Source organism: Panthera leo, chromosome C1, assembly GCF_018350215.1.
Source record: "Panthera leo isolate Ple1 chromosome C1, P.leo_Ple1_pat1.1, whole genome shotgun sequence".
NCBI lineage: Eukaryota > Metazoa > Chordata > Mammalia > Carnivora > Felidae > Panthera > Panthera leo.
The window spans coordinates 148,487,913-148,513,546 of record NC_056686.1 but is presented as its reverse complement, the minus strand read 5'-3'; the positions used below and the strand labels follow the sequence as shown (position 1 = coordinate 148,513,546).

Here is a 25,634-nt window from a genome sequence, read left to right as displayed (position 1 = left end):
TGAGATTACAAACAAGAAACTATGTATATTTTTAATTGATTTGACCCATTGTTGATAGAAATTACCCAGTATGCAGAGAACGACTCACAGAGAGAAACCCAAGATGTTAGATACATAGACAGTCCTCTAAGTAGGGTCATCTGTCCATTAGGCCCAGATACAACAGCGAAATTAAGAACAGCTATTTTGCCCTGTAATTTATAAGATTCATCAAATTATATCTTTGCCTTGGAATGGCATGACATTTGACCGACTCTTGATCTTAGGGTCATGAGTTCAAGCCCCGTGTTGGGCTCCGAGCTGGGAGTGAAGCCTACTTAAAAAAAAAAAAAAAAGAAAGAAAGAAAGAAGTTGGGGAGAAGAAGGCAACAAGCATTCTGGGGAAGCTACTCTGCCCTGCAACTGTCTGGGTACTTTTGAAGGCGTGGTCTTAAGCTGATTTTCACAGTCTTTGTGAGTATGGTAGCAGAATCTTGTTTTTTTATTTATAGAGTAGAGAGTTGAGGCTCAGGGAGTTAAACAGCTAATCCAAAGTCCCACAGCAGTAAAGGGTCTGAGGGCATTTGGAAACTGACCCGCTCAACTTCAAAGACGAAAATTCTTTGTAATGTACTGTATTTTCTCTGTTTCCAACTAGGAATTCTGGGTGATTTTTATTATTTTTCTCCCAACTTTGTCTCTTAAAAAAGCTTCTTAAAAAATTCAGTACTGAATTACTCTACATTGTTTACAAGGATATCCTAAGACAATGAACTCAACTAACCCAGGTTTATGGAACAATTACTCAAATTGCGTTGGATGGAGAAGTAGTTAGCTTCTGAATAATCTCATCCTACAATAATTGTCTTGGTGCCTATTCCTTACTGCTCATATGTAATGTATATGATATACTCATTTGCTTATTTATACTTTCTAATTATTAACTGTATCTTATCCGTCTAGTCTTCCTTTGTGACTTAGTGATATAAGGTAGAGAACTGCTAGTAATACGTTAATAGTAATAGATCTGCTTTTTTGATTGCCACTGAAGCAGCTTTAGCTTAGGCCCCACGAAATTCAAACTGAAGCAATCATAATATGAAAGGTAATGGTTTGGCCATAAATGGTCAAACTCAGCAATTCTGCAAGTCCTCTTGAGTTAGATTAAAGGCACTTACTGACATTATCTCTAATTGGGTACTAATTTTAAGCCTTTTGCTTTCTTTCTTATATAGGCTTTACTCCAAAAACACCAGACTGGTACAATCCAGGTAAGTTAAGGAAACTAAAATTTAGCCAAAGCTGCTTTTACCTTCTCAATAATGTATTTAGTTAATTATTTAAGCCATGGCCTAAGTGCCAGCTTTTCTATCACATCTTCAATGGAGGTGAAGTATCTCCAGGCAGGAAAGGTGATTGGCTGATGTGGAATGAGACTTTGAGGCTGGATTTGTGCTCCTCTGTGAGTACAGAAGGCTGGCTGTATCTCTCACTGGCTCAACAATCCTTGGTGCCTTGCAGACAGCACTGCCCTGGCCAGAGAGAGCCAATAATCTAAATGGATTACTATTTATAAGTAGTTTTGAACATTAATTTGTGTTTAGAGGCTGCATTTTGATTTGTACATAATTCTGATATTCTTCTTCTTCTTTAGAGCGTGCTGGAATTCATGGACCTCCAGTTGTCATTGAAGGGAGTGAATATTGGTTTGTTGCTGATCCTCACTTAAACTATGAAGAAGCTGTGCTGTATTGTGCTAGCAATCACAGCTCCCTGGCTACACTGACATCTTTGACAGGACTAAAAGCCATCAAAAACAAAATAGCAAACGTAATTTGAGATAATATATTAATTTTTTTTTCTTATTTTCATTATTTATTCCACTAAAAAATATTTCAGCTTATTGGGGCGCCTGGGTGGCTTAGTCGGTTGAACGTCCGACTTCGGCTCAGGTCATGATCTCACAGTCCACGAACTCGAGCCTCGCGTCGGGCCCTGTGCTGACAGCTCGGAGCCTGAAGCCTGCTTCTGATTCTGTGTCTCTCTGTCTCTCTGCCCCTCCCCCACTGCTCTATCTCTCTCACTCTCAAAAATGAATAAATGTTAAAAAAAAAAACATATTTCAGAAATCTTGCCAAAATCTACAAAAGTTAAATGTTTCTTTCAAGTAAAATTTGCCTAACAACATCCAAATTCATCATTTCATGTTAGAAAAGTTAAATAGAACTGCACAATGTTTTAAAATATTCAAGATTAAATATAAATGTCAATTTATAAGATGAACATCAATAGATAATATAAATTACTCTAATTCTTTTGTAGTAAAAGTTAATTTTATAGTTGAGTTTCTGTTTCTTCTAATAACTAACTTTGCAAAATATCTTTGTGGGAAAAATAATTTTTATATTTTTAAATGTATAATTCCTTGTAGTATATCCTCTATATCCAATTAACATATGTCTGTTATTACAGTGACCATATTTTCTGTATGCAAAATAGCACATAGTGAATATACAGAAGTTTTCATCTACTTCTTTGGTGAAAGGACCTGGTGTATATAAGTTAGAGACCAAGGAATGTCTGGAAATTTTAGTGGTTGTGGTTATGGTAAGATAGGGTATGTAAATCAAAACTCTCTTAAAAAAGTCAACACATGTAAGGATGGGTGATTTTGTTGGTTGGTTGGTTTGTTTTTCAGATATCTGGTGATGAACAGAAGTGGTGGGTGAGAACTGCCGAACAGCCCATAGATCGTCACTTTCTTAAGTATGTGACACAATTGATGCTGCCTTTGTAAAGTCATTTTAAGAAGGCCCAAATTCCCTTTAGAAAAGGGATTGCTATTTGCAATTTGTTTTGAACATTAATCTGTGAACTGTGTAGACTAGAGAAACCAAGTCTTTTTGCATATTAACATTAAGAAAAAAGTGGTATAAAATAATGGCATAACATTAAATTTAGAAGTAAAATTACAGTAAAAAACAGAATGGAACATGTAACTACGTTATGAGCTGTGAAATCTCTCCTTTTCTTTCAGCTCACGATATCTATGGCATCACTTTCCTATAACATTTCGGGAGGAATGCTTGTACATGTCTGCCAAGACTTGGTTTAGCGGTAAATTAATTCCAAATCCTTTAATGTTAATTATGTAATATGTGAACTTCAGGTTCAATTACTAGCTTAACCTTGTTTTCCTTTTGATTATATGTTTGGTTGCTTCATCTTGTTTTGGCTTATTGCTAATGACTATGGCTCAAATTCCAAATGCAGATAAAGGTGCTTTTCACTGTGAATATTTTCCTAAAGCAGTTACTTAGAAATAAACTTACCAATTTCATAACTGATAAGCTTATAAACAAATTTGCCAAGATAAACAGGTAGCAATTCTAAATATAGTTTAGGTCTCTTTCCCCTTCATTAGCCTTTGCTTTCAACCTATTTTCTCGCCATCAGGAACTGTGGTAACAGTGGTCATTATACCAAATGGGTGCATTTTTATCAGCAACACTGGTGTACTATAACCTACTGATAATTATAGAAGATAGAAATGGCTAGAGGAGAAAAGGAATATAATTTAACTGTTTGGGAAAGATTGATTTGAAGAGATTTTCTTTACTACTGGATTGTTTTTAAAATTTGCTAAACAGGAAATTCTCACTACAGTAATCCTGCTTTTCATTTCTCAGACTTAAATAAACCTGCAGATTGTAGTACCAAGTTGCCCTTCATCTGTGAAAAATATAATGTCTCTTCATTAGAAAAATATAGTCCAGATTCTGCAGCTAAAATACAGTGCTCTGGGGATTGGATTGCTTTTCAGAATAAGGTAAAAAGAGAATTGCTACATTGTACAAATGATGATTGCTTTCATGCTGGTTGTATGGCCTGTGGCAGAACGCAGCCCATCAGATAACTTCACTAAGATAGCCTCTGCATATTTCAGTAACTCACCTGATCCCTCTGCATTTCCAAAACCAAGTTGACTCTCAAGTTAGGCATACCTACAGGTCTTTCCAAGTACTGTGTTCCTATTCTGTTGCTACTAAACTTAAATTGCTGATATTGATCTGTCAATGGATTGTAATACTTTAAATAGACTCTCTCTATAGCATGAAGGAAACTGACAGTTTCTGGCTGATAAATTTCCCCCCCTGAAAGAAAACATCCAAGCAGTATCTGTCACTTAAATTAGACCAGCATTCCCCAAACTACTTTTTGGGAACTACACATATGCTAACAAAATGCTCATCATTGATCTTGCTTCCAAAGGGGGCATTCTAGATCTGCCTCTTTTGAGATTCATAATCTGTATTGGTATATGTATCTCTTTGGAAATGCTAAGTAGAGAGATTGCTATAGTATGTTAAAACATCTGTTCTGTTACGTAAGAGAAGTTTCATGATAAGCAGGCTGGGGTTGGTGTGAGAGCCCCATGACATCTTCAAAAATGGTTCCTTTTGTCTTTTTGCTCTGCCATCCTTAGCATAATAAAACGTCCAAGCTCAAGTTCAGAGTGTTCTCTCTCGGGTCTTTTCTAGAAGCCACCCGATGATGATGATTTATATAGCTCATTGGCCACTGCAGTCTGTAAGGAAGATGAAAGAAAGCATTTTGTAGAATGTTTCAAGAAACACAATTTAGAGCATACTACTCCATACTAATGTGATCACGATATCAAAAAGAAAAAGGAAGATATGTGTCTGACAACTGAAAGCTCTGTACTAAAGCTAAGATATTAATTTTAAAAGTAGTACAATCTTTTTTCCCCAAGGTACTGGGACTAAATTAATTTACATAGTTGGTGTAATTTTGAATTAAAATATCCTGCCAAAAGAAACAGGGATGATTTCTTTTAAAATATCTGTTTTTATATAAGGAGGTGATGATTTGGAATGCAGCCTTTGAAGTCAGATGGAACACAATCTAAATGCTGACCATACCACTGTCTGGCTATTTCACTCATTGGAGAAGTTACTTAACTGCCCTGTGCCTCAGTTTCCCCCCATTTGTTGTGAGAATTAAATGAGATAATATTATGCAAACTGTTTAGCACATGGGAAGCACTCAATAAATGGGAGGTTTTGGGGCACCTGGGGGGCTCAGTCGGCTAAGCGGCCGACTTTGGCTCGGGTCATGATCTCGCGGTCCGTGAGTTCGAGCCCTGCGTCGGGCTCTGTGCTGACAGCTCAGAGCCTGGAGCCTGTTTCAGATTCTGTGTCTCCCTCTCTCTGACCCTCCCCTGTTCATGCTCTGTCTCTCCCTGTCTCAAAAATTAACAAAACGTTAATAAATAAATAAATAAATAAATGGGAGGTTTAAAAAAAATAGTTTGACTAATAGACCACTCTAGTTGTTTATATTGAGAGCAGAGATCTGCATTCATATAGTACTACTTTGTAAATTTCCATCTCTCAGAGACCAAAAATTAGCAGCCCTCTAAAAGATGAGGTGTTTATGGGACACCTGGGTGGCTCAATCAGTTAAGCCTCTGACCTTTGATTTCGGCTCATGTCATGATCCCAGAGTCATGGGATTGAGCCCCGCGTCAGGCTCTGCACTGAACGTGGAGCCTGCTTAACACTCTCTCCTCTCCCTCTGTCCCTCTCCCTGGCTTGTGCGCTCTCTCTCTCTCTCTCTCTCTCTCTCTCTCTCATTCTCTCTCTCTTTAAAAAGAAATAAAGAAAAGATGAGGCGTTTACCTACTATGTGAGCTTTCCTGTGTCTGGAATCTTATTCTTCATAAGAATATTCTTCATGTTTTTTGTTTGCAGTGTTTTCTAAAAATCAAACCCAAGTCTCTCACATTTTCTCAAGCAAGTGATACTTGTCATACCTATGGTGGCACCCTTCCTTCAGTGTTGAGCCAGAGAGAACAAGGTAGCAGAATTGTTCTGAAAACATGTTTTATTCTGATCTGGGGAGCCAAGATAGTTTGGGGAGGCCGTGGGGAATTAGCATATTAAAAAATCTTATTAGGGGCACCTGGGTGGCTCAGTCAGTTAAGCACTTGACTCTTGGTTTTGGCTCAGGTTGTGAACTCGCAGTTGTGAGTTCAAGCCCCACATCGGGTTCCTCAATGACATTGCAGAGCCTGCTTGGGATTCTCTCTCTCTCCCTCTCCCTCTCTGCCCCTCCCCTGCTCATTCTGTCTCTCTTTCTCTCTCAAAATAAATAAATAAACTTATTTTACAGAATAGGTAAAAGACTATCTTTGTAGATAAGCAAGAGATATTCATTAACATTTTTAATATATCTTTAATTTGAATAAGTCAAATGCTTTAAAAAAAATCTCTTTCTGACAGATTTTATTACATCCTTGCTTCCGGATATGGAGGCTACATTATGGATTGGTTTGCGCTGGACTGCCTATGAAAGGATAAACAAGTGGACAGATAACAGGGAGCTGACATACAGTAACTTTCACCCATTGCTGTCTGGTTGGAGGCTGAAAATACCAGCAAATGTAAGTTTTTTTGAATCAGAAATCTATATAGGTTTGTGACATACCCAAGTATTCCATAAATTACTAGATTAAGATAATAACAAGGGTCTATTGGGACACCTGAGTGGCTCAGGTGGTTAAGTGTCCAACTTCGGCTCAGGTCATGTATGATCTCATGGTTCATGAGTTCAAGCCCTGCATTGGGCTCCATGCTGACAGTGTGGATCCTGCTTTGGATTCTCTCTCTCTCTCTCTCTCTCTCTTTCTCTCTCTTTCTCTGTCCCTTCCCCATGTGCGCGCACTCTCTCTCTCTGTCTCTCTCTCAATATAAATAAATAAGCATATAAAAAAAGAATAAAGGTCTATTTTATGAGTCCACTTATATGAAATGTGCAGAGCAGGCACATCTTTAAAGATAAAATGTAGATTAGTGTTTGCCAGAGGCTAAGGAGGAAGGAAAGATTGGGGGTGATGCCCAAAGGGCATGGCATTTCTTCTTGGAGTGGTAAAAATGTTCTAAAAATTGATTGGGGGTGATGGTTACATAATTGAATATACTAAGAACTATAGAATGTGTGCTTTAAATGGGTAAATTATATCACCTATGAGTAATATGTCAATAAAACTGTCCCAAGAAGAACAGGAGCTCCCCAGCATTCAGGCAGATGCCCCTGTTTTTCACAGTAGCTTCAGACTCCATGACACTTATTTTACAACCACAATAAGCCATCAAGGAGTGAGATGCAAATAGAAGCAAATATAAATGTTTTATTAACATTTTGGGATTTGGGGGCTGTCTTCTGGGGCCAAAAGTACAAAATTGGTGATTAGTGATCATTCTTCCCAAACAGCTACACACAAAGAAGCTATAGAAGGGGAAAAAAGCATTGTGTTAACAATAGTTACCTTATACCATGATTCTGCTGCCCCCTGCTTCTGTCTTCCCTATTTGCTGGATATAAACCACCCTTTGCACAATGGCAAAGATTAAGAAATTAACTTTAAAGTCAAATTCCAAAGGTATGCCTAGACAACAGTTGATGTTCCTGATGCAGTATAACTTTGCTCAAGGTAGATGTTGGTGGCAAAGGGAACTCTGAGTCATATGTAATTATGTACAAAGTAAATATTAAAATAATGCTTGGTTATCATAGAAAATCTGAAAGTTGTAGAAGAGTAAATGCAATAAAGAAAACTGTCAACCTGATTCTACTTATACTTAGGCCAGTAGCTTTCAAGGTTTCAACCATAACCCCATAGTAAAAAATACATTTAAATTACTATTTAGTACATGAATATAAATATAATACTGAATTGAAACAGATGTTTCAAGAAACAGTACTTACCCTTACAGCATATACCCACTGATATTTTCCTTCTATTTTATTTTATTCTAGTCTAGTCTAGTCTAAGCTATTCTCCTTCTCCTATCCAATCCTATTTCATTATCACATATGTGAGTCAAGATCTACTGAATTGATGTCACAACCTACTAAATGAGTCACAGACTATATTTGAACCCACATCTAGGAAATCACAATAAGTATTTCAGCATTTTTCCTTCTAGGGCTTTTTCATATATTATCTTTCTGACATAGATAAAATCACAGTCTGTTTACCACTGTATACATACTATTGTATTCTACTTTCCTTATTTAGTATTATATAACAGTTTCTTATACCATTAAAAGATATACTTGATAAGCATTTTAATAGTTGCACAATACTTCAGGATAGATATGTGAGAATATTTAGGTTGTTTCCATTGTTGCACAATCATAAATAGTGCTATAGTGAACGTTTATGTGCATAATCTTTGGTTATATTTCAAATTACCTCCTTAAGATAGATTTTGGAAGTCATATAGCCAGATCAAAAGATGTAAGTAGTTATAAAGCTCTGATCACCAAATGCTTTCCAGAAATGTTTATGAGTTTATATTCTTATTAGCAATATATTATGATTGCCATTTTATCCATAGCAACATATTAACAATTTCTAACATTTGTTGAACATCTAATATGTGTCAGGTACTTTGCTAATGCATCATATACATTATTTCATTTAATCTGCATGACAGATGTGAAAAAGACTATTACCCCACCTCTATCTTAGAAATGTAAAAACAGAAGGAATCCTGTAACTTACCCCCAATTGTGCAGCCATGCACATTTAAATGTGTCAGAGTCACATTTAAATCTAGGTCCAAGATTCCACAGAACCAGTGTTCTTAGGTTCTTTACTACGTTGCTTGTAAGGGACATTGTCTTTTTTTTTTTTTAATATTAAATTTATTGTCAAGTTGGTTTCCATACAACATCCAGTGTTCATCCCAACAGGTGCAAGGGGCATTGTCTTTTAAAAATTCTTGCTAATTTGGTAATTTAAATATGTCATATTTTTATTTATATTTCTCTGATATCTAATAAATTATATATAATAAGTTCTATAAATTCAGTAGTAATTTGAATTTCATCAAGTATAAATGTTATGTTTTGCCAATATTTATCAAAGCCTTCATATATTTCTTTTTTCTTTCTTGCCTTCATGTATTTCTTATGATATTATAACTGTAAATATTAAACATGCTAACTCTCTATTTCCTGTGTTTACTAAAAATATTCCAGTACATTTTTAAACTCTGAATACCAAAAATATTCTAGAAATAAGTTTTGATTTTTTGCATATGTGTATATTCAAATCTGTTTATTTCCTTTTTTTCCTCCATTTCTATTAGATTACAAAGCTCATCATGTAAATGTTACTTAAATATATGCTTATATTTTCTTTGCCTTTTTTTTCCTGACAGCATGGTACAGCCATGGTATGTAGTGTATGTTGTCAGTGAATACTTAAGGCGTTTCCCTAGTCCTGTCTAACATCGTTTATTAAATACACTTACATTTGTTAAAGACAATATGGGATGCCTCCTTTATTATATATTAAATGTGTGTGTATGTGATATGCTCTTACATAGCTATAACATGGATCTAAATACTATAATTTTGCCATATTTAAAAAAATGTAATAAGAATAGTTATCCTTTATGTATACCTTTAAACAATAGTTTTAGCTATTCTTGTCCATTCTTCCAAACTGTATTATTTAGTAAATTTCCAACTAAACTAATTAAATTAAAAAAAACTTCTGATGAGAATTTGACAACATTTTAGGGAGAATTAACATCTTTTTATTAACCTTTCAATTTAAAAATATGGTGTACTATATCTCTCCATTTACTCAAGTCTTCCTTCAGAGCCCTCAGTGAAGTTTTTGTAATTCTGTCTCATTGCCTCTGAGAATGGCAGGTTTTTCTTGATTTTCTGACAGGCAGAAAGCTATTATTTGGGTATATTTACATATGTATTTCATAGGCATCCATCTTCCTAAAAGCCTCAGTACTTCTCAGAGTTTTTCGCTAGATTTTTTGGGGGGTTTCCTAATCAGATAATCATAATCTTCAAATACCTGTCCATGCTTCACCACATATGGCTGGACTTCCAGAACTGTTGTACTACCAGAAGTAATAACCACCAACCTAGACTTGCTCTGTATTTTCTGGACTGTCTGAAGTCTCTCATTGTTATATATGATGCCTACTCTTTGTTTAAGTTTTATCATTCTAGAACTAGCTTATTTAGAACTTCTATTCAAGAATAAGTACTGAATTTTCTGAAGCTTATTTCCAGCATCTGCTAAAATTGTGGTATAGCTATAGTAAACCATTTTCATCTTATCATAAAATCTAGTTGCTCAGAATGGATTATTATTTTACTAGTATACTGAATTGGATTTATTAGAATTTTATTTGAGAATGTTTTCATCTCTGTTCACAGAGTTGATTTTTTTATGCCATGTGGTCGGATTTTTTTTCCGATTACATCAGCTTCGTAAGATGAACTGGGTAGCTTTTTGCCTTTATGTTTTGAAATTATGACTCAGCCTGGAGAATTTTCTTTCCCTGAAAGTTTGAAGGAATTACCTAAAAAATCATGTGATGTTACTTTTCAGAGATCATTCTTTAATAATAAAAGGATTTGGTGTAGTGGTTGAGTGCTTAAACTCCAGAGTCACATTGTCTGCGTTTGAATTCCATCCAGCCATTTAGTGTGCCTTTGTAAGTTCACTTAATTTTTCTTAAGCCTCAACTGTTCATCTGTAAATTCTGACACTGTTACACCTACAATACAATGTGAGAATTACATAGACAATTCATTTAAAGGTTTTAGCTCTCTGACGCATAGTGTTTAAAATGAACTATTAATATTAATTTTCAGTTTCCTCCAAAGTTACTGGTACATTTTGGATTTTCTGTTTCTCCTTATAAAAAGTATGCTAATTTGTAGTTTTCAAGAAAGTTGCCTACTTCATTTAGATTTTTTTTTTTAAGTTTTTAAAATGTATTTAAGTAATCCCTACATCCCACATGGGGCTCGAACTCATAACCCCAAGATCAAGAGTCTCATGCTCTTCCAACTGAGACAGCCAGGTGCCCCTCATTTAGATTTTCTAATGTATTAGAATAAAATTGTGTATACTATTATCTTTTTAAATCTCCATATCTTAATTTGATTGTGTTTTTGCTTTTTCTTATTCAGATTTTTACAAAATTGGTGTGTTAATGGCTTCCTCTTCCCTCTTCTCCCCTCTCTACTCCTATTGCTTAAGATACATTTACAAATATTACTACATTTTCTATCCTGTTTTTCTTGGAGTTATATTTTTATTCATTTTCTAATCTCCTATATTCAATTCTTAGTTCATCTTTCCTTTAAAAACCAGAATACATTTAATAATATATATTTGCAGAATTCCACTATTGGGTATTCACCCAAATACCAAAACACAAATTCAAAAAGATATATGCACCCCTATATCTATTGCTGCATTATTTACAATAGCCAAGATATGGAGGCAACCTAAGTATCCATTGATAGATGAATGGGTAAGGAAAATGTGGTACACACACACACACACACACACACACACACACACACAGAAATACTACACAACCATAAGAATGGATGAGATCTTGCCATTTGTGACAACATGAATGGACATAGAGGGTATTATGCTAAGGGAAGTAAGTCAGACTGAGAAAGACAAATACCATTTCACTCCTGTGTGGAAAACACTCATGTGAAAAAAGCAAAACAAATGAATAAGCAAATAAAAAGGATAGTCAGACCTATAAACACAGAGAACAAACTGAATGTTCAGAGAACAAACTGAATGTTTGTTCAGAGAACAAACTGATAGTTGTCAGAGGAAGCGGAGTGGGAGAGTGGGCAAACGGGGTGAAGGGAAGAAGAAGTTATAGGCTTCCAGTTATGGGAATAAGTTACAGGAGTAACAGGATTATATAGTGACAGATGGTAGTTACACTTGTGGGGAGCATAGTATAACATATAGGGAAGCTAAATCACTATGTGGTATGCCTGAAACTAATGTACCTTTGTGTGTCAACTATTCTCAAATAAAACACTTAATAATAATACACATTTGCCTCTGTAAAAAAGTTTTACACACATCCCTGGTGATATTATTCTTTCCTATAATTATTTTATTTCAGTTCCATGTTTATTGTGTAACACGTGTGTATGTGTTTTTATAAAATTTGTAACTCCTGGGATAAGCCTACTTTTCTTATTTTTCTAAGTGTGTGATATGTTTCAAGCATACAAAAAATATAGGAACAATATACTTCGAAAAAATTTTTATACCTAGTATTATTGATTTGTGATCAGAGAATGAAATCTAAATAGATGTTTATGGATGTTTTTATAGTGACAGATACAGGATCAAAGCTTTAAGGTGAGTACTCTGTTGTAGTATACAGTTTGTCAACATAAAAAATTTAAAAACATCTAATAAATTAAATTATTCATCATTACTTTTTTTGCTTTGAAATATCAAGAATGATAGCAGAGTGTTAAATATTACTATAATTGAGTTTTAATCTTGTACCAGTTTTTCTTGATCTGTTTAAAATTTTTTTTAATGTTTATTTATTTTTGAGAGAGACAGAAACAGAATGCGAGTGGGGTAGGGGCAGAAGGAGAGGGAGACAAAGAATCCCAAGCAGGCTCCAGCCTCTGAGCTGTCAGCACAGAGCCCGACGTGGGGCTCGAACCTATGAAACTCTTCATAGAAGGAGTTTGGAAGTTTTCCTTCCATTTCTATTTTTTGAACAGTTTCAAGAGAATAGGTGTTAACTCTTCCTTAAATGTTTGGTAGAATTCCCCTGGAAAGCCATCTGGCTCTGGACTCCTGTTTTTTTGGCAGATTTTTGATTACTAATTCGATTTCCTTACTGGTTGTGGGTCTGTTCAAATTTTCTATATCTTCCTGGTTCAGTTTTGGTAGTGTATATGTTTCTAGGAATTTGTCCATTTCTTCCAGATTACCCATTTTATTGGCTTATAATTCCTCAAAATATTCTCTTACTATTGTTTTTATTTCTGTTGTGTTGGTCATGATCTGTCTTTCATTCTTGATTTTACTTATTTGGGTCCTTTCCTTTTTTCTTTTATAATTTCTAAAGTTAATTGCCCTTTTCCCATTCTTTGGAACTTTTGGAGGATTTTCTTGTGATTTCACAGTCAGCTCCTTAATGAAATTTTTATAGGACGAAAAATCCAATTTGGAATATAAAGTTCTCTTGCTGGGATCTTCAGACAGGTAGTTTCATGATTATTTGTACATATTTGCCTTTTCCTTTAGATTTTTGAGGAAGAGTCCCAATACCACTGTGCTATAATGCTCAACCTCGAAAAGTCGCCTTATACTGGGACATGGAATTTTACTTCCTGCAGTGAGCACCACACTCTGTCTCTCTGTCAGAGATATTCAGGTATGAATTATCATCTAGATAACTATGCTACTTTATGCTGTTAGATATATACACTACTTTTTCATGAAAATCTTATAAATGAATTAATATTAATTTGTAAACATATAGCTTCCCTAAATTTTCAACATGGCTAAACTCATATTGGTTCAGTGAGTCAGATTATCTCAAATGGAATGTGATTTTTTTTCAAGTGTCATTGCTTTACCTAATTAAATATCAAAATTAAGTATTGGTGCTGACAGCTCTGAGCCTGGAACCTGCTTTGGATTCTGTGTCTCCCTCGCTCTCTGCCCCTCCCCCGCTTGTGCTCTGTCTCTGTCTCTCAAAAATAAATAAATGTTAAAAAATGTTTTTTTTTTAAGAGGTCCATATTTTCAAAAAAGATGTTTTTCAAAAGTATCACATTGTTTCCATTGATCACAATGTTCTTAATAAATGATTAAAAAAAAAAAAAAACCTTTGGGGACGACTGGGTGGCTCAGCCACTTAAATGTTCAACTCTTGATTTGTTCTCCGGTCATGATCCCAGGGTCATGGGATTGATCCCTGCGTTGGGCTCTGTGCTGAGCATGGAGCCTGCTTAAGATTCTTATTCTCTCTCCCTCTGCCCCTCCCTCTCTCTCTCTCAAAAATAAAAATAAATAAACAAAAAAATAAATAAAATTTCTAAAAAGCTTTATCATGTAATGAGAACCTCAAGTAGATAATCCACGTGCTTCTAAGGAACTTTTTGTTTAATTAACCTATGGTCATTTGTCTCATACTGTTTAGTAACTGCTTTATTCAGGGAAGTACTGTAAAATAATAATTCAATATATCCTCTTGTGGGTTGTTTTGTACATTTTTTTCATGGGAGCTCTCCCAGATTAAAACTTTGTAAGGGAATACCTAACACCTCCTCTTGTTAAAGGAGTTCAAACAAAGGAGGTATTTGATACCAATCTGAAATGGTAATCTCATTGTAGCCTACTTTTACTTATGCCTTTTTTCCTTCCTAAATCAGATTAACAAAAACAATTTTGTTCCAATTTTAGAAAAAAAAAAAGATGCGGCTCAAACATATTTGCCTAAGGTATACACCAAGCCATACCTAGTTCTCCCAACGAAAATCTAAAATAAATGAATAGATAAGTAATATCTAAAGTACTTATGGAGAAATGAAGAAATGTCCCATGCCTTGCAGAGTGGGTGGTTTTTGTGTTTTTTTTTTCTTTTACACACAGAAATTGAAAGCAGACAGACCTTGCAGAATACTTCAGACACTATAAAGTATCTAAATAATTTGTACAAAATAATCCCGAAGAGTCTGACTTGGTTTGATGCTCTGAAGGAGTGTCAGAAAGATAACATGCACCTGGTGAGCATCACAGACCCTTACCAGCAGGCGTTCCTAACTGTGCAGACGGTCCTTCATAACTCTTCTTTATGGATTGGACTCTCCAGTCGAGACGTAAGTTTTCAGTCCCAACTGCCAGGATTGACTGACGAAACGTGAAATTTTTGTTGCGCGCAGCATTTCTCATACCAGACCAAAAGAACCCAGAGGTTGTAAAATCTTACTCCACTGAGTAAATTTCATGAAGTGTATAATTTTTAGTGGTAGTCATCTTTCCACTGTTGAAAGTTCTGATGCTTTATTGTTTAGATTAAGGAGAAGTTCTAGTGGACATATGTAGATGAGCACTTCTTTTTATTCTAGTAAAAGACTGAGCTAGAAGCAGGAACTGCCATCTCTCCCCAGCCAGTGAAAAGCAGAGAGGAAGAGAAGAATTAAATCAGATGAGGTCCAGTGTGTAGAAGTACTGTGGCTTCTGATGAAGAGTCTTTTTATCCTTTTCAGAATCAGCAGAGTACAATTAAGCCTCTCTAAAAGTGGATTAGAGTAGTGTTTCACCACAGTTCAAGGCCTGATCCTGGATAGATGTCTTAAGTACTTCTAGTTTATTTCACAGCCCAGCAAAGAATACTAGTCTCCTGCTAATTCTCAGTGCTAAGCTACAAACATGTTACATAAACAGGAACATTTATGCTTCTGAAGCATTTAGCTATAATTAATAAGCATTTTTCTAAATAAAGGTATAGTAAAAAAAATAATAAATAAAGCTGTAGTATTTCTGTCAGCATTGTAGGTCATTTTTGTCTCTGTTCTAGGCTCTCTATGTATGCCCACTGAGATGTATTGAAGGGTAAAATATAGGGCTGGTATGTGAGGCTGCATATATTATGCTCTGCATAGGGGGTGCCATTTACAAAGATTGTGATGTGAACTCTGCCCCCTGCATCTGCACAGTGCATGACTGGTGAAGCCCTTGTTAGATAAATGTCCCCTAAACCAGTATTCTTCACTCTCAGAAGGCAATTGGCAGAGTAGGACAGAAGAGTACCTTACATTGTGAAGTAAACCTAAGTTATATATACCTTGGGGAAACCCTCAATATACCAATGTGGTATATACCAAGATGGTTTTAGGACTGCATGGAAAAAAATGTGATTGAAAGTGATTTAGTCCTAGCACACACCAAGAGTTGAACTGGAGAATGGGTGAAAAAAACTTAAAATAGACTCAGAAGTAAACATTACCTTTGACAAATTTTGGATTCATTACCAAATGAATCTAGTACATTCTAGCATGTACTAGAAGCTCAGTTAAAACTAGCATTTAGAAATTGCTTGAATGTTTTCTCTGAGACTCTCAGAGCCAGATCGTCAGCTTGAACTAGTTTTTAAGACTTACTATATCAATTCTTTCATAACATTGCTTTTATTTATTTCCTCTTCAGTGTTTGGGTTTATGTGAAACCCATCATTGTGTCTCTTGTGAGGGTAGTAATAAGTTATTACATTTCCTAGTTTCAATCACCTTTAACCTTTTGAAACAAAAGCAATACCATCCCTGTGGAAAATTTGTAAATTTATAGTAAATATTTTTAAAAGAAAATTAAGATCACCTATAATCCCAGTAACTAGTGATAAATATGATTTAGTAATCTGATATATATCCCTCAAGTTTTTTCTATGTACACATGTATTTTTTTTTAATGTTTATTTATTTTTGAGACAGAGGGAGACAGAGTGAGAGTGAGGGAGGGGCAGAGAGAGAGGGAGACACAGAATCTGAAACAGGCTCCAGGCTCCGAGCTGTCAGCACAGAGCCCGATGCGGGGCTCGAACCCACAAACCGTGAGATCATGACCTGAGCCGAAGTCCGACACTTAACCAACTGACTCACCTAGGTGCCCACACATGTATATTTTTAAGATAATTAGAATCATACCATTTTGTAACTTTTTATTCACCACTTAAGGATTTTGGCCTTATTTCTTATCCTATTTTCAATCTGTACCTATGTTTCTCTTTTTTCTTTCACTCTTTAACATATTCTATGTAGCTGTTTATTATGTATTTGCATAAGCTGCCTTAAATCTTTAGAGCATGGACAGGATACATTTTATACTGAAAGCAATGGAAGGGTATTGAAAGATTTTAAACCTGATAGTGACAATATCAGATTTTTACTTAAGAAGAATTATACTGGCAGAGGGTGGGTAAGGAAGCGAGCAGTTAGGAGATTTCTTACAGAAATTCATGCAGGAAATGATGTTGGCCTGAAGTAAGGCTCACGGCAGTTCTGGTTTATATAAAGTTCAGACTGTGGTGGTGGCAGTGGGTCACTCAAGTACACAGAAGTGGAAATACATAGAAAGAGAGGAAGTCAAGAAGGCTTGGGAGCTGGATGAATTACCCACATGAACATTAATGTCTGTAAGTCGATGGCTGGACCAAGAAGACAGAGCAAGACATGGGGTATCTCCCCAGTGAATATCAGGGGGGAATAAGGAGGCAAGTCCTCAGTGAATGTCAGAGAGAGCAAGGAATCTGGGAGCTTGCATAAACCTCAAAGGAAATGACTGAAGGAGATAAAAAATAACCTGCTATCCCATTCTCATAGCCCTGCGGTATCTGAGAATGGAAAAATAAACAGCCTTCCCTTGTGGGTGTTGAAAGGAACTTATTCCCTTGGGAAAGGCAGGTTTTAATTAAGATCAATTAAGGTCAAGAATTTAGTAAAGAGACGCTTACAGTCGTAATAAAGAGAGATCACAATCAGCAGAGAGATAGAAGGTGCGGTGATTTATCTATGAGGAATAGAAGTTCCAAAGACCTGCTGTGAGTGCAACAAAGGTGAAGAAATCCAGGGTAATAACCAAGTGCAAGCAACATCCCATGGCCAAAGGGCACATTTGAGGTCAGAGGCTTAGGCCACAAGGTTACAACTGGAACTCTGGTGGAGAAGTTTTCAGAATGAAATAGTTGGTGGTATTGAAGCCTGAACATGTTTGTTATTTATGGTTCACTAAGGATACTGTGTGTGGCCTATGGTTCACTAAGGATACTGTGTGTGGCCTTTGCCCAGTATTCCAAATAAACCAGGGATGCAGAATTGCCTTGGGCCTCAGGACAGCTTAGTTCATTGGGTCAATGTATAAGGGCTGGTGCTCTGACAGCACCATGGGGAAGCCCAAACAGGTCTGTACCCTGGACTTTTGTACCTATTCTGTAAAGCCTCCCTCAAGATAGGTGGGTGGTCAGGCCCTTGTCAGGATGTAAAGATAAATGTTCATAGACTTTTAGTGCACAATAGAGTTTAGTGAATGAGGAAGCTTTTCTACAAAGACAAGTGTAAAAATAGCAGTGTGAGAGCCAAAAGGCCTGAGTCAGGGTTAGAGGGAGAGAGCCAAGATTTATGTAGCTCTTCCTGTGCACCAGCTGGCCATTGAGTTACATGTTTTATACGTTACCCCACGAATTCCAGCCCTGAGAGGTTAAGTGTCATATCGGTTTAATAGATAAGGAGATGGAAACTTGGCAAGGTAAACTCAAAATCAAAAACTAATATGGGACTGAGCCAGAATTCAAAACTAGATATGCGTAGCTCCAGAGCCCATGTTCTTTACACTACCACATAATTGTTTTTCTGACTTGCAACAACCAATAGTTCCAACTATGTGTGAGGCAGCCTAGCATAATGACTCGGGCCATGGACTCTAGCACCTGATGGCCTGGATTGGAATCCCAGCACTGCAGTATACATTCTATGTGACTTTGGGCACACTACATGCCTTCAGTTTCCTCATCTGTGAAAGAAATATAAAAGTTCCTATCTCATATGGTTGTTAGGAAGATTAAATAAGTTAATCTTTGCAAAGCACTTAGAACAGTGCCTGCCACGTGGTAAGTGCTGTGTAACTATGTGCTAAATATAAGATAAAATTAAAAGTTATTAGATTGAGCATGAGGGTTGAAATAATACAAAGGAGATATCATGAAGTATTGCCACTTGAACTGTATTTCGGCTGCTTACAGGATGAACTCAACTATGGTTGGTCAGATGGGAAACATCTTCAATTTAGCCGCTGGGTTGAAAATAATAATCAACTTGAAGACTGTGTGATGTTAGACACTGATGGTTTCTGGAAGACATCTGACTGTGAGCATCAGCAACCAGGTGCTATTTGCTACTATCCAGGAAGTATGCTAATTTTAAATATTTTAATTTATGCGGGGTGGTTTTGTAAAATCTGGTTTTGAAATTATAATCACGTTCTTTTTCTACAACAAAATTTGTTGTGAAAATTCAAGTACAATTATTATATATTAAATACTTTGTCATTGATTTGTTATTTTAGACATGTTGTATCTTTATTTTTGTCAGCTGACAATGGTACTTGACCTTTGAGTTTTAACTCCCGTTGGTCTCATTTTGTATGTATTTTGTGTTTATGTTCTATAGAAAACTCATATTTGTGAGAATTATTTTTTTGTAATTCTTATGATCAACAACTAATCTTTCTTTTTAAGAGTCACTGTTAAGATTCATTTGTTTGCCAGTAACAGTAACCAGCTCAAGCCAGCTTAAGCCAAAAGGGACACTTAGATCCTCAAAAATGAGGATATCGCTGAGCCTCATGAAGAATGGGAATCAGAAACTGAATGGAATCTGGAACCCAGAGATACTGTCTCCCACCTGTCCTTTCTGTTTCTCTCTGTAGACCCGCACTCTTCTTTTTATATACTTTATGCTTCTCTCTGTGCATGGTAAAACATGGCAGCTCTGTAGCTTTCAATGATAGCCATAACTGGAGATGGATTGACTATCCCTAAATTATACTTTCCAAATTCTTAGAATCTGATGTACCTCGCTAGAGTAAGGTGTGCAATCTCTAGCTCAGTCAGAGTAAAGTAGTTTTACAGCTGCCAGAGGCCCACATGTGTGTGTTTGCAGTAGAAAGAAAAGACTACTTCCCAAAGGGAGTTGTTGCAACCTGGGAGACATGCTGGATGGTCTCTACTGCATATTAAATCTGTTTGTTGACTTTGAGTAGAGTATATCTATATTTGCATCTCCTGGAGTATATGTCTTTTTCATAATAAAAGCCATAATCACATTTTCAACTATTTCTGTTTGCTTTCATTAAAGCAACAACTTAGAACATCACATATTTCATTAAAATGTACCTTTAATAAATAAATAAAAATTAAAATTTATCTTTAAAATTAGAGAAAAGGAGCACCTGGGTGGCTCAGTTGGTTAAGTGTCCAACTTCAGCTTAGGTCATGATCTCACAGTTTGTGAGTTCAAGCCCTGCATTGCGCTCTCTGCTGACGGCACAGAGCCTGCTTGGGATTCTCTCTCTCTCTCTCTCTCTCTCTCTCTCTGTCTCTCTCTCTCTCTGCCCCTCCATCGCTTGTGCTCTTTCCCTCTCTCAAAAATAAATAAACAGTAAAAAAATTAAAATTAGAGAAATACCAGTAACCAGAAACTTAAAGATGAGTTCCCAAAGTTATAGTTAGGTGCCTATTATTAATATCCTTGTGTAGTCTCTGAGGTTGCCCCTTGTATTTGAGGTTTGGTGATACAAGAATACAGAAACAACATTTAACCTAATAGGACCTATTGTTTTATATTCTCCCACTCACTCCACAGCAGGGGAAAGAAATTATGTTAAATAAACTCCTTCCTACAGAAACCCAGTTAAGAGGTCACATTATATTTGAGTATAAACAGAACAGGCATCATTAAGCTATTATTTATTGGCTTCCTGAATATTCCCTACACATCAAGCCTAATTACTCTGAACAGGATTTAACATTTACATCTAAGATTAGAATTCTTACCATTGTCATTTTTTTCAGATGAGACTGAAAAAGAGATCAAACCGGTTGACAGTGTTCAGTGTCCCTCTCCCATTCTGTCAACTCCGTGGATACCATTTCAGAACTCTTGCTACAATTTCATGGTAGGAAAGACTAAATATCATGCAGTAACACCAGATGAAGTTCATTCTAAATGCCAGAATCTGAGTAAGTATCTTAAGTGTTCTAGATAAGTGATTATTAAAATTATTGGCTATTTTTTATTTAATAGATCCAAAATCACATGTTCTGAGTATTTGAGATGAAAAAGAGAATGACTTTGTTCTTGAGCAACTTATGAGTAATCATTACATTTGTTCATTAAAAAAACAAGTCTCACCTGAGTGTGTTATAAATATTTTTAATTAGCACTAGCGACTAGATTTCAAAAATACTCATCTCGTAATTTCTACATTATCAACAAAAAATTAAAATTTGTGTTTAGTTAAAATGGAGAATATAGGGGCTACTCCTTTACCTATCCATTAGAGAACCAGTCTGTCTTTACATGTATGAACAAAATGAGTTCTACTTTAAAAGACACAGAAATGACACTAGCAAGCAGAGAACTGGATGTTCAACCAAGCGAGGCTACAGGCAAAGTGAAAATAGGCAAATTTGCATAGTTGAAAGCTCAGGTGAGTAAATGAAAGCAAAGAAGAGCTCTGCATAAAAGAAATGCATATTTCACACTTGTGGCTCTCAGGACTCTCCAGATATTGTCGGTGAGATCCACTGAGGCTTTATGACTTCTCAGCAGTGGACCTGGGAACTGTGGGAAGTTCTTATGGAAAATATCAAACCAATTCCCAAAAATGTAGAAACTAGTCTTGAGAGATAGTCTACAAAAAAGAATCCTTTGAAAAAGAGCAAGGTTGAGAAACACTACATGCCATTGTTTCCTGTTAGACATTATCAAATATATATTAGCATGTACTTTAAGAAGTACAGGCACAAATGAAGTAGTTTAACTTTGTTTAATTAATGTTTGTGACATTTTTATCCATCTAGTCTTTTTCTGAGAAATTCCTGCTAATTTCCTGAGGGACACCCTCTGGGAAATATTAAACTTGTATAATCCAAATATCAGAGTGATCTCTAAAGAAAAAGATCTAGCATATAGACCATCCAAGAGGTTATATTTATTATAGTTTTTGACAGTGTATCTTTACCAGTGTAAATTTGTACCAATTCGAAACAAGATTTAAATGGAGGAAAAGTGAAGCAAATCAATGTTTTAAATTCTCTACTCAGCTATAATTTTATACTAGGCTATAAGACATCAAAATGTTTGACATCAGAATGTCAAAATTTAACATCAAAATGTTTGAAAACTTATTAATCTATTCATTTTCATACAATGAGATAGTTTTAATTTACACATCTGTCTTATTTTTCAATATTGTTTTAGAGTTTATTAAACTAGGAAATAAAATTTTCTAAATCTATCAAAGTGTTCTAGATAAGTAATTATTAAAATTATTGACTATTTTTTTTAACAGATCCAAAATCACATGTTCTGAGTATTCGAGATGAAAAAGAGAATAACTTTGTTCTTGAGCAACTTCTGCACTTGAATAATATGGCTTTGTGGGTCACATTAGGTATAACTTATGAAAGTAAGTTATAAATCTACTGGTTTTCTTTATATTCATACTTCATTATAAATTAATTATCAATGGAGCGCCTGGGTGGCTCAGTCGGTTAAGCGTCCGACTTTGGCTCAGGTCATGATCTCGTGGTTCGTGGGTTTGAGTCCCGCATCGGGCTCTGTGCTGACAGCTCAGAGCTTGGAGCCTGCTTCAGATTCTGTGTCTCATCCTCTCTCTGCCCCTCCCATGCTCATGCTCTGTCACTCTCTGTCTCTCAATAATAAATAAATGTTAAAAAAAATTTTTTTAATAAATTAATAAATTACTTATCAAGCTACAGATGTATAGTTCTTCAACATATGTGTTTATCGATATACAAAATTATAATTATGCACTTAGCAGAACTTACATAAATACCAGACAGTTTTTGTATCTCTAATCTGCCATTAAAATGCCTTTACCACCAAGCTTAGAGTCACATGGTAGAAAATAATTTCCTTTCTCCACTATTCCTTCTAGCAATTTAAGACTAACTAAAAATGACCACACTGTCACAGAAACCTTCGATATTGACTTTATATCTCTCCTAAGAATATGGGATGAGTGAGAATGGAATTATACTTCTATTAATGTTGCACCTTTTGGTTTACAGCATTGGTTTAGAGTATACGTTAGAAAAATGAGAAACAGTCTGACAGTGGGATAGAATATTTGAAATTGGGACTGAATACCACAAGTCCAAGGTATAATTGCTATGAAATTTTTTAAAGCAGTTTTGCTTTAAAAAAGCAGTTTTGAACTGTGCCAGTTTTGAAAAATACTTACTTACAGATGTCCTGAAAATCATAGAAGTTTGGAATTAGGAAAAATGTCACTCTGGGACATAATATATCAAAAGCATACATTTACCCAATAAGGGGGTGGGGCTTAGTAGGAGACAAGGGACAGTGATAGCCATAGGCAGAAGCTAAATTACTCAAATATGACCTTTTTTTTAACGTTTATTTATTTTTGAGACAGAGAGAGACAGAGCATGAACGGGGGGGGGGGGGGGTTCAGAGAGAGAGAGACACAGAATCTGAAACAGGCTCCAAGCTCTGAGCTGTCAGCACAGAGCCCGACGCGGGGCTCGAACTCACGGACTGCGAGATCATGACCCGAGCCAAAGTTGGCTGCTTAACCGACTGAGCCACCCAGGCGCCCCTCAAATATAACCATTTTAAAAATAGTCTTCACCTTGCTATCTAACCTGACTCTTTCTTAGAGTTGCTGAAGTTTTTCTTAAATATTTATGGCTTACAGATGAGTTAACAAAAATCAAGCTATCAAGCAATAGGTAAGACTTAGCTTGCCAGTTGAAGATGAATTCATCATAGTAGGACTTCCGTGCCCAAATCTTTTCTCCAATGACACTTGAATACCCTTAAAATTAAGGAAGGGGGAAAAAATGGAGAGAAACTAGGTGGAAAGTTGCCAGCTGTACATGAAAATGACTGAGGAAACTGATGCCATAGGAACCAGTGGAGACCGTACCCAGGATACAGAGTTCAATTTTAGCTTTTGATATACCTTATTAGTTATATTATCAGAAACACCTGAAAATGTATTCTTTCTTCCAAAAAGCATTTTCAGATCTGTAAACTTCCTTTTAATAATCTTAACTTCTTTTATAAATTGTATGAGTAACAGGATTTCTGACTAAAATATGTAGAAATATGAGTGACATATAGAAAGATGTTTCAAGCAAACAGCAAATTTAGTTTAAATTTAATTCTTACTGGCTTGATTCACACCCATAGATTTGTTAAATTACTTTAATCTTAAATAATATTTAATTATATATACCACCTATACAAAGGATTTTGTTTTTTAAAAAGTTCAGACTTTTCGAAAATAGGGCCATGAATAGAAATTACTAAAAGAAGCCACTTGTCAACTAAAAGATACTTCAAGCCAAGTGAAAAAGTGATCCTTTTGTATAACAACTTTAGAAATATATCACTGCCCATCATATTGTCCAGAAAATTGTAACTTTAACATTTGGGAAGAAGGAAAGGGTGACTGGGAGACAGGAGGTGATAGAAAGCAGCAAGCAAGAACCAATCATATGTACAGTATTTCTAGTGTATCTTTGCTGCAGGCAGATATTTAGGTATCTCTCCTCAGAAGATGGTAATCAGGAAAGCTACAAACAACCAGGACAACAACGGGTATGCGTACCTTATAATTACTTCACTCTTTATGCCAATTTATGATTTTAATAGGCCTAGCAACTTGTTTTTCCAAAAGCATTAATAAGATATATTCCCATATCATACAATTCAGCCATTTAAGATGTACAATTTAATGGCCTTTAAGACAGTCACAGAGTTGTGCAGGTATCACTACCGCAAAAAGAAACATCGTACCCATTAGAACTCCTTCCTCATTCCCTACCCCTCTCCCAATTCCCAGCAACTACTCATCTATTTTCTGTCTTTAGAGATTGCCTATTCTACACATTTCATATAAATGAGATCATACAATACGTGATTCTTTTTGTGACTAGCTTGTTCTACTTAGCATTTATCCATGCAGTACTATAGTGTGTATCAGTATATCAGTCCTTTTTATGGCTGAATAATATTCTATTGTACAGATATACCATATTTATCCATTCATCAATTGATGGGCATCTAGGTTCTTTTCACTTTTTTGGTTATGAATAATGTCACTATAAGCATTCATGTACAAGTTTCTCTGTAGATGTATATTTTCATTTATCTTGGGTATGTACCTAGAAGAGGAATTTCTGGGTCTTTTTTTAATCCTTTGAAGAACTGACAAACTGTTCTTCTAAGCTGCTATACCATTTTCCATACCTTCCCATTTTTTCCATACGTATGCCAACGCTTCTTTTTATCTCTCTTTTTTATTGTAGCCACCCTAGTAGTTATGAAGTGGCATCTAATTGAGGTTTTTATTTCATTTCCCTGATAACTAATAATATTAAACATAATTTCATGTGTTTATTGGCTATTTGTATATCATCTTTGGAGAATACATTATTCAGATCATTTATCCATTGTTTATTTGTTTTAATACTGTATTTTCTTAAGTTTATTTATTTAGAGAGAGAGAGAGAAAGAGAGTGTGAGCAGGGGAGGGACAGAGTGGGGGAGAGAGAAAGAGAGAGAGAGAATCCAAATCAGTCTCCATACTGTCAGCACAGAGCTAGACTTGGGGCTCAATCTCCCGAATCTTCAGAGATCATGACCTGAGCCGAAATCCAGAGACAGATACTTAACCAACTGAGCCACTCAGGTGCCCCAGAACCTTTATCCATTTTTTAATTATTTGTCTTTTTTATTGTTGATCAATAAACATTCTTTATATATTCTGGATATAAGTTCCTTGTCAAATAAATGATTTGTAAATATTTTCTCCCATCACTTTACTTCTTTGAAGTAATCTCTACTCTCAATGTGGGGCTCGAACTCACAATCCCAAGATCAAGAGTTGTAAGTTCTACCAACTGAGTCAGCCAGGTGCCTACCCGCCATCACTTTCTAGATAGTATAATCTGTAGCAC

General features: G+C 35.7%; 1 protein-coding gene across 4 annotated transcripts in view; it reads left to right on the top strand.

Annotated features, from left to right (window-relative positions):
* Positions 1-25,634, top strand: part of LOC122226167 (lymphocyte antigen 75) — a 133,379-nt gene that overhangs the window by 58,147 nt on the left and 49,598 nt on the right. For 3 of the 4 annotated variants that reach the window (XM_042948929.1, XM_042948925.1, XM_042948926.1), the window contains exons 17-28: positions 1,215-1,250; positions 1,634-1,809; positions 2,678-2,745; positions 3,017-3,096; positions 3,669-3,808; positions 5,754-5,859; positions 6,285-6,445; positions 13,148-13,277; positions 14,501-14,727; positions 18,642-18,807; positions 20,472-20,639; positions 21,974-22,090. In XM_042948929.1, the coding sequence (XP_042804863.1) occupies positions 1,215-1,250; positions 1,634-1,809; positions 2,678-2,745; positions 3,017-3,096; positions 3,669-3,808; positions 5,754-5,859; positions 6,285-6,445; positions 13,148-13,277; positions 14,501-14,727; positions 18,642-18,807; positions 20,472-20,639; positions 21,974-22,090 (1,575 nt within the window). The remainder of the gene's footprint in view (positions 1-1,214; positions 1,251-1,633; positions 1,810-2,677; positions 2,746-3,016; positions 3,097-3,668; positions 3,809-5,753; positions 5,860-6,284; positions 6,446-13,147; positions 13,278-14,500; positions 14,728-18,641; positions 18,808-20,471; positions 20,640-21,973; positions 22,091-25,634) is intronic. The other variant, XM_042948928.1, reaches the window with a different exon arrangement.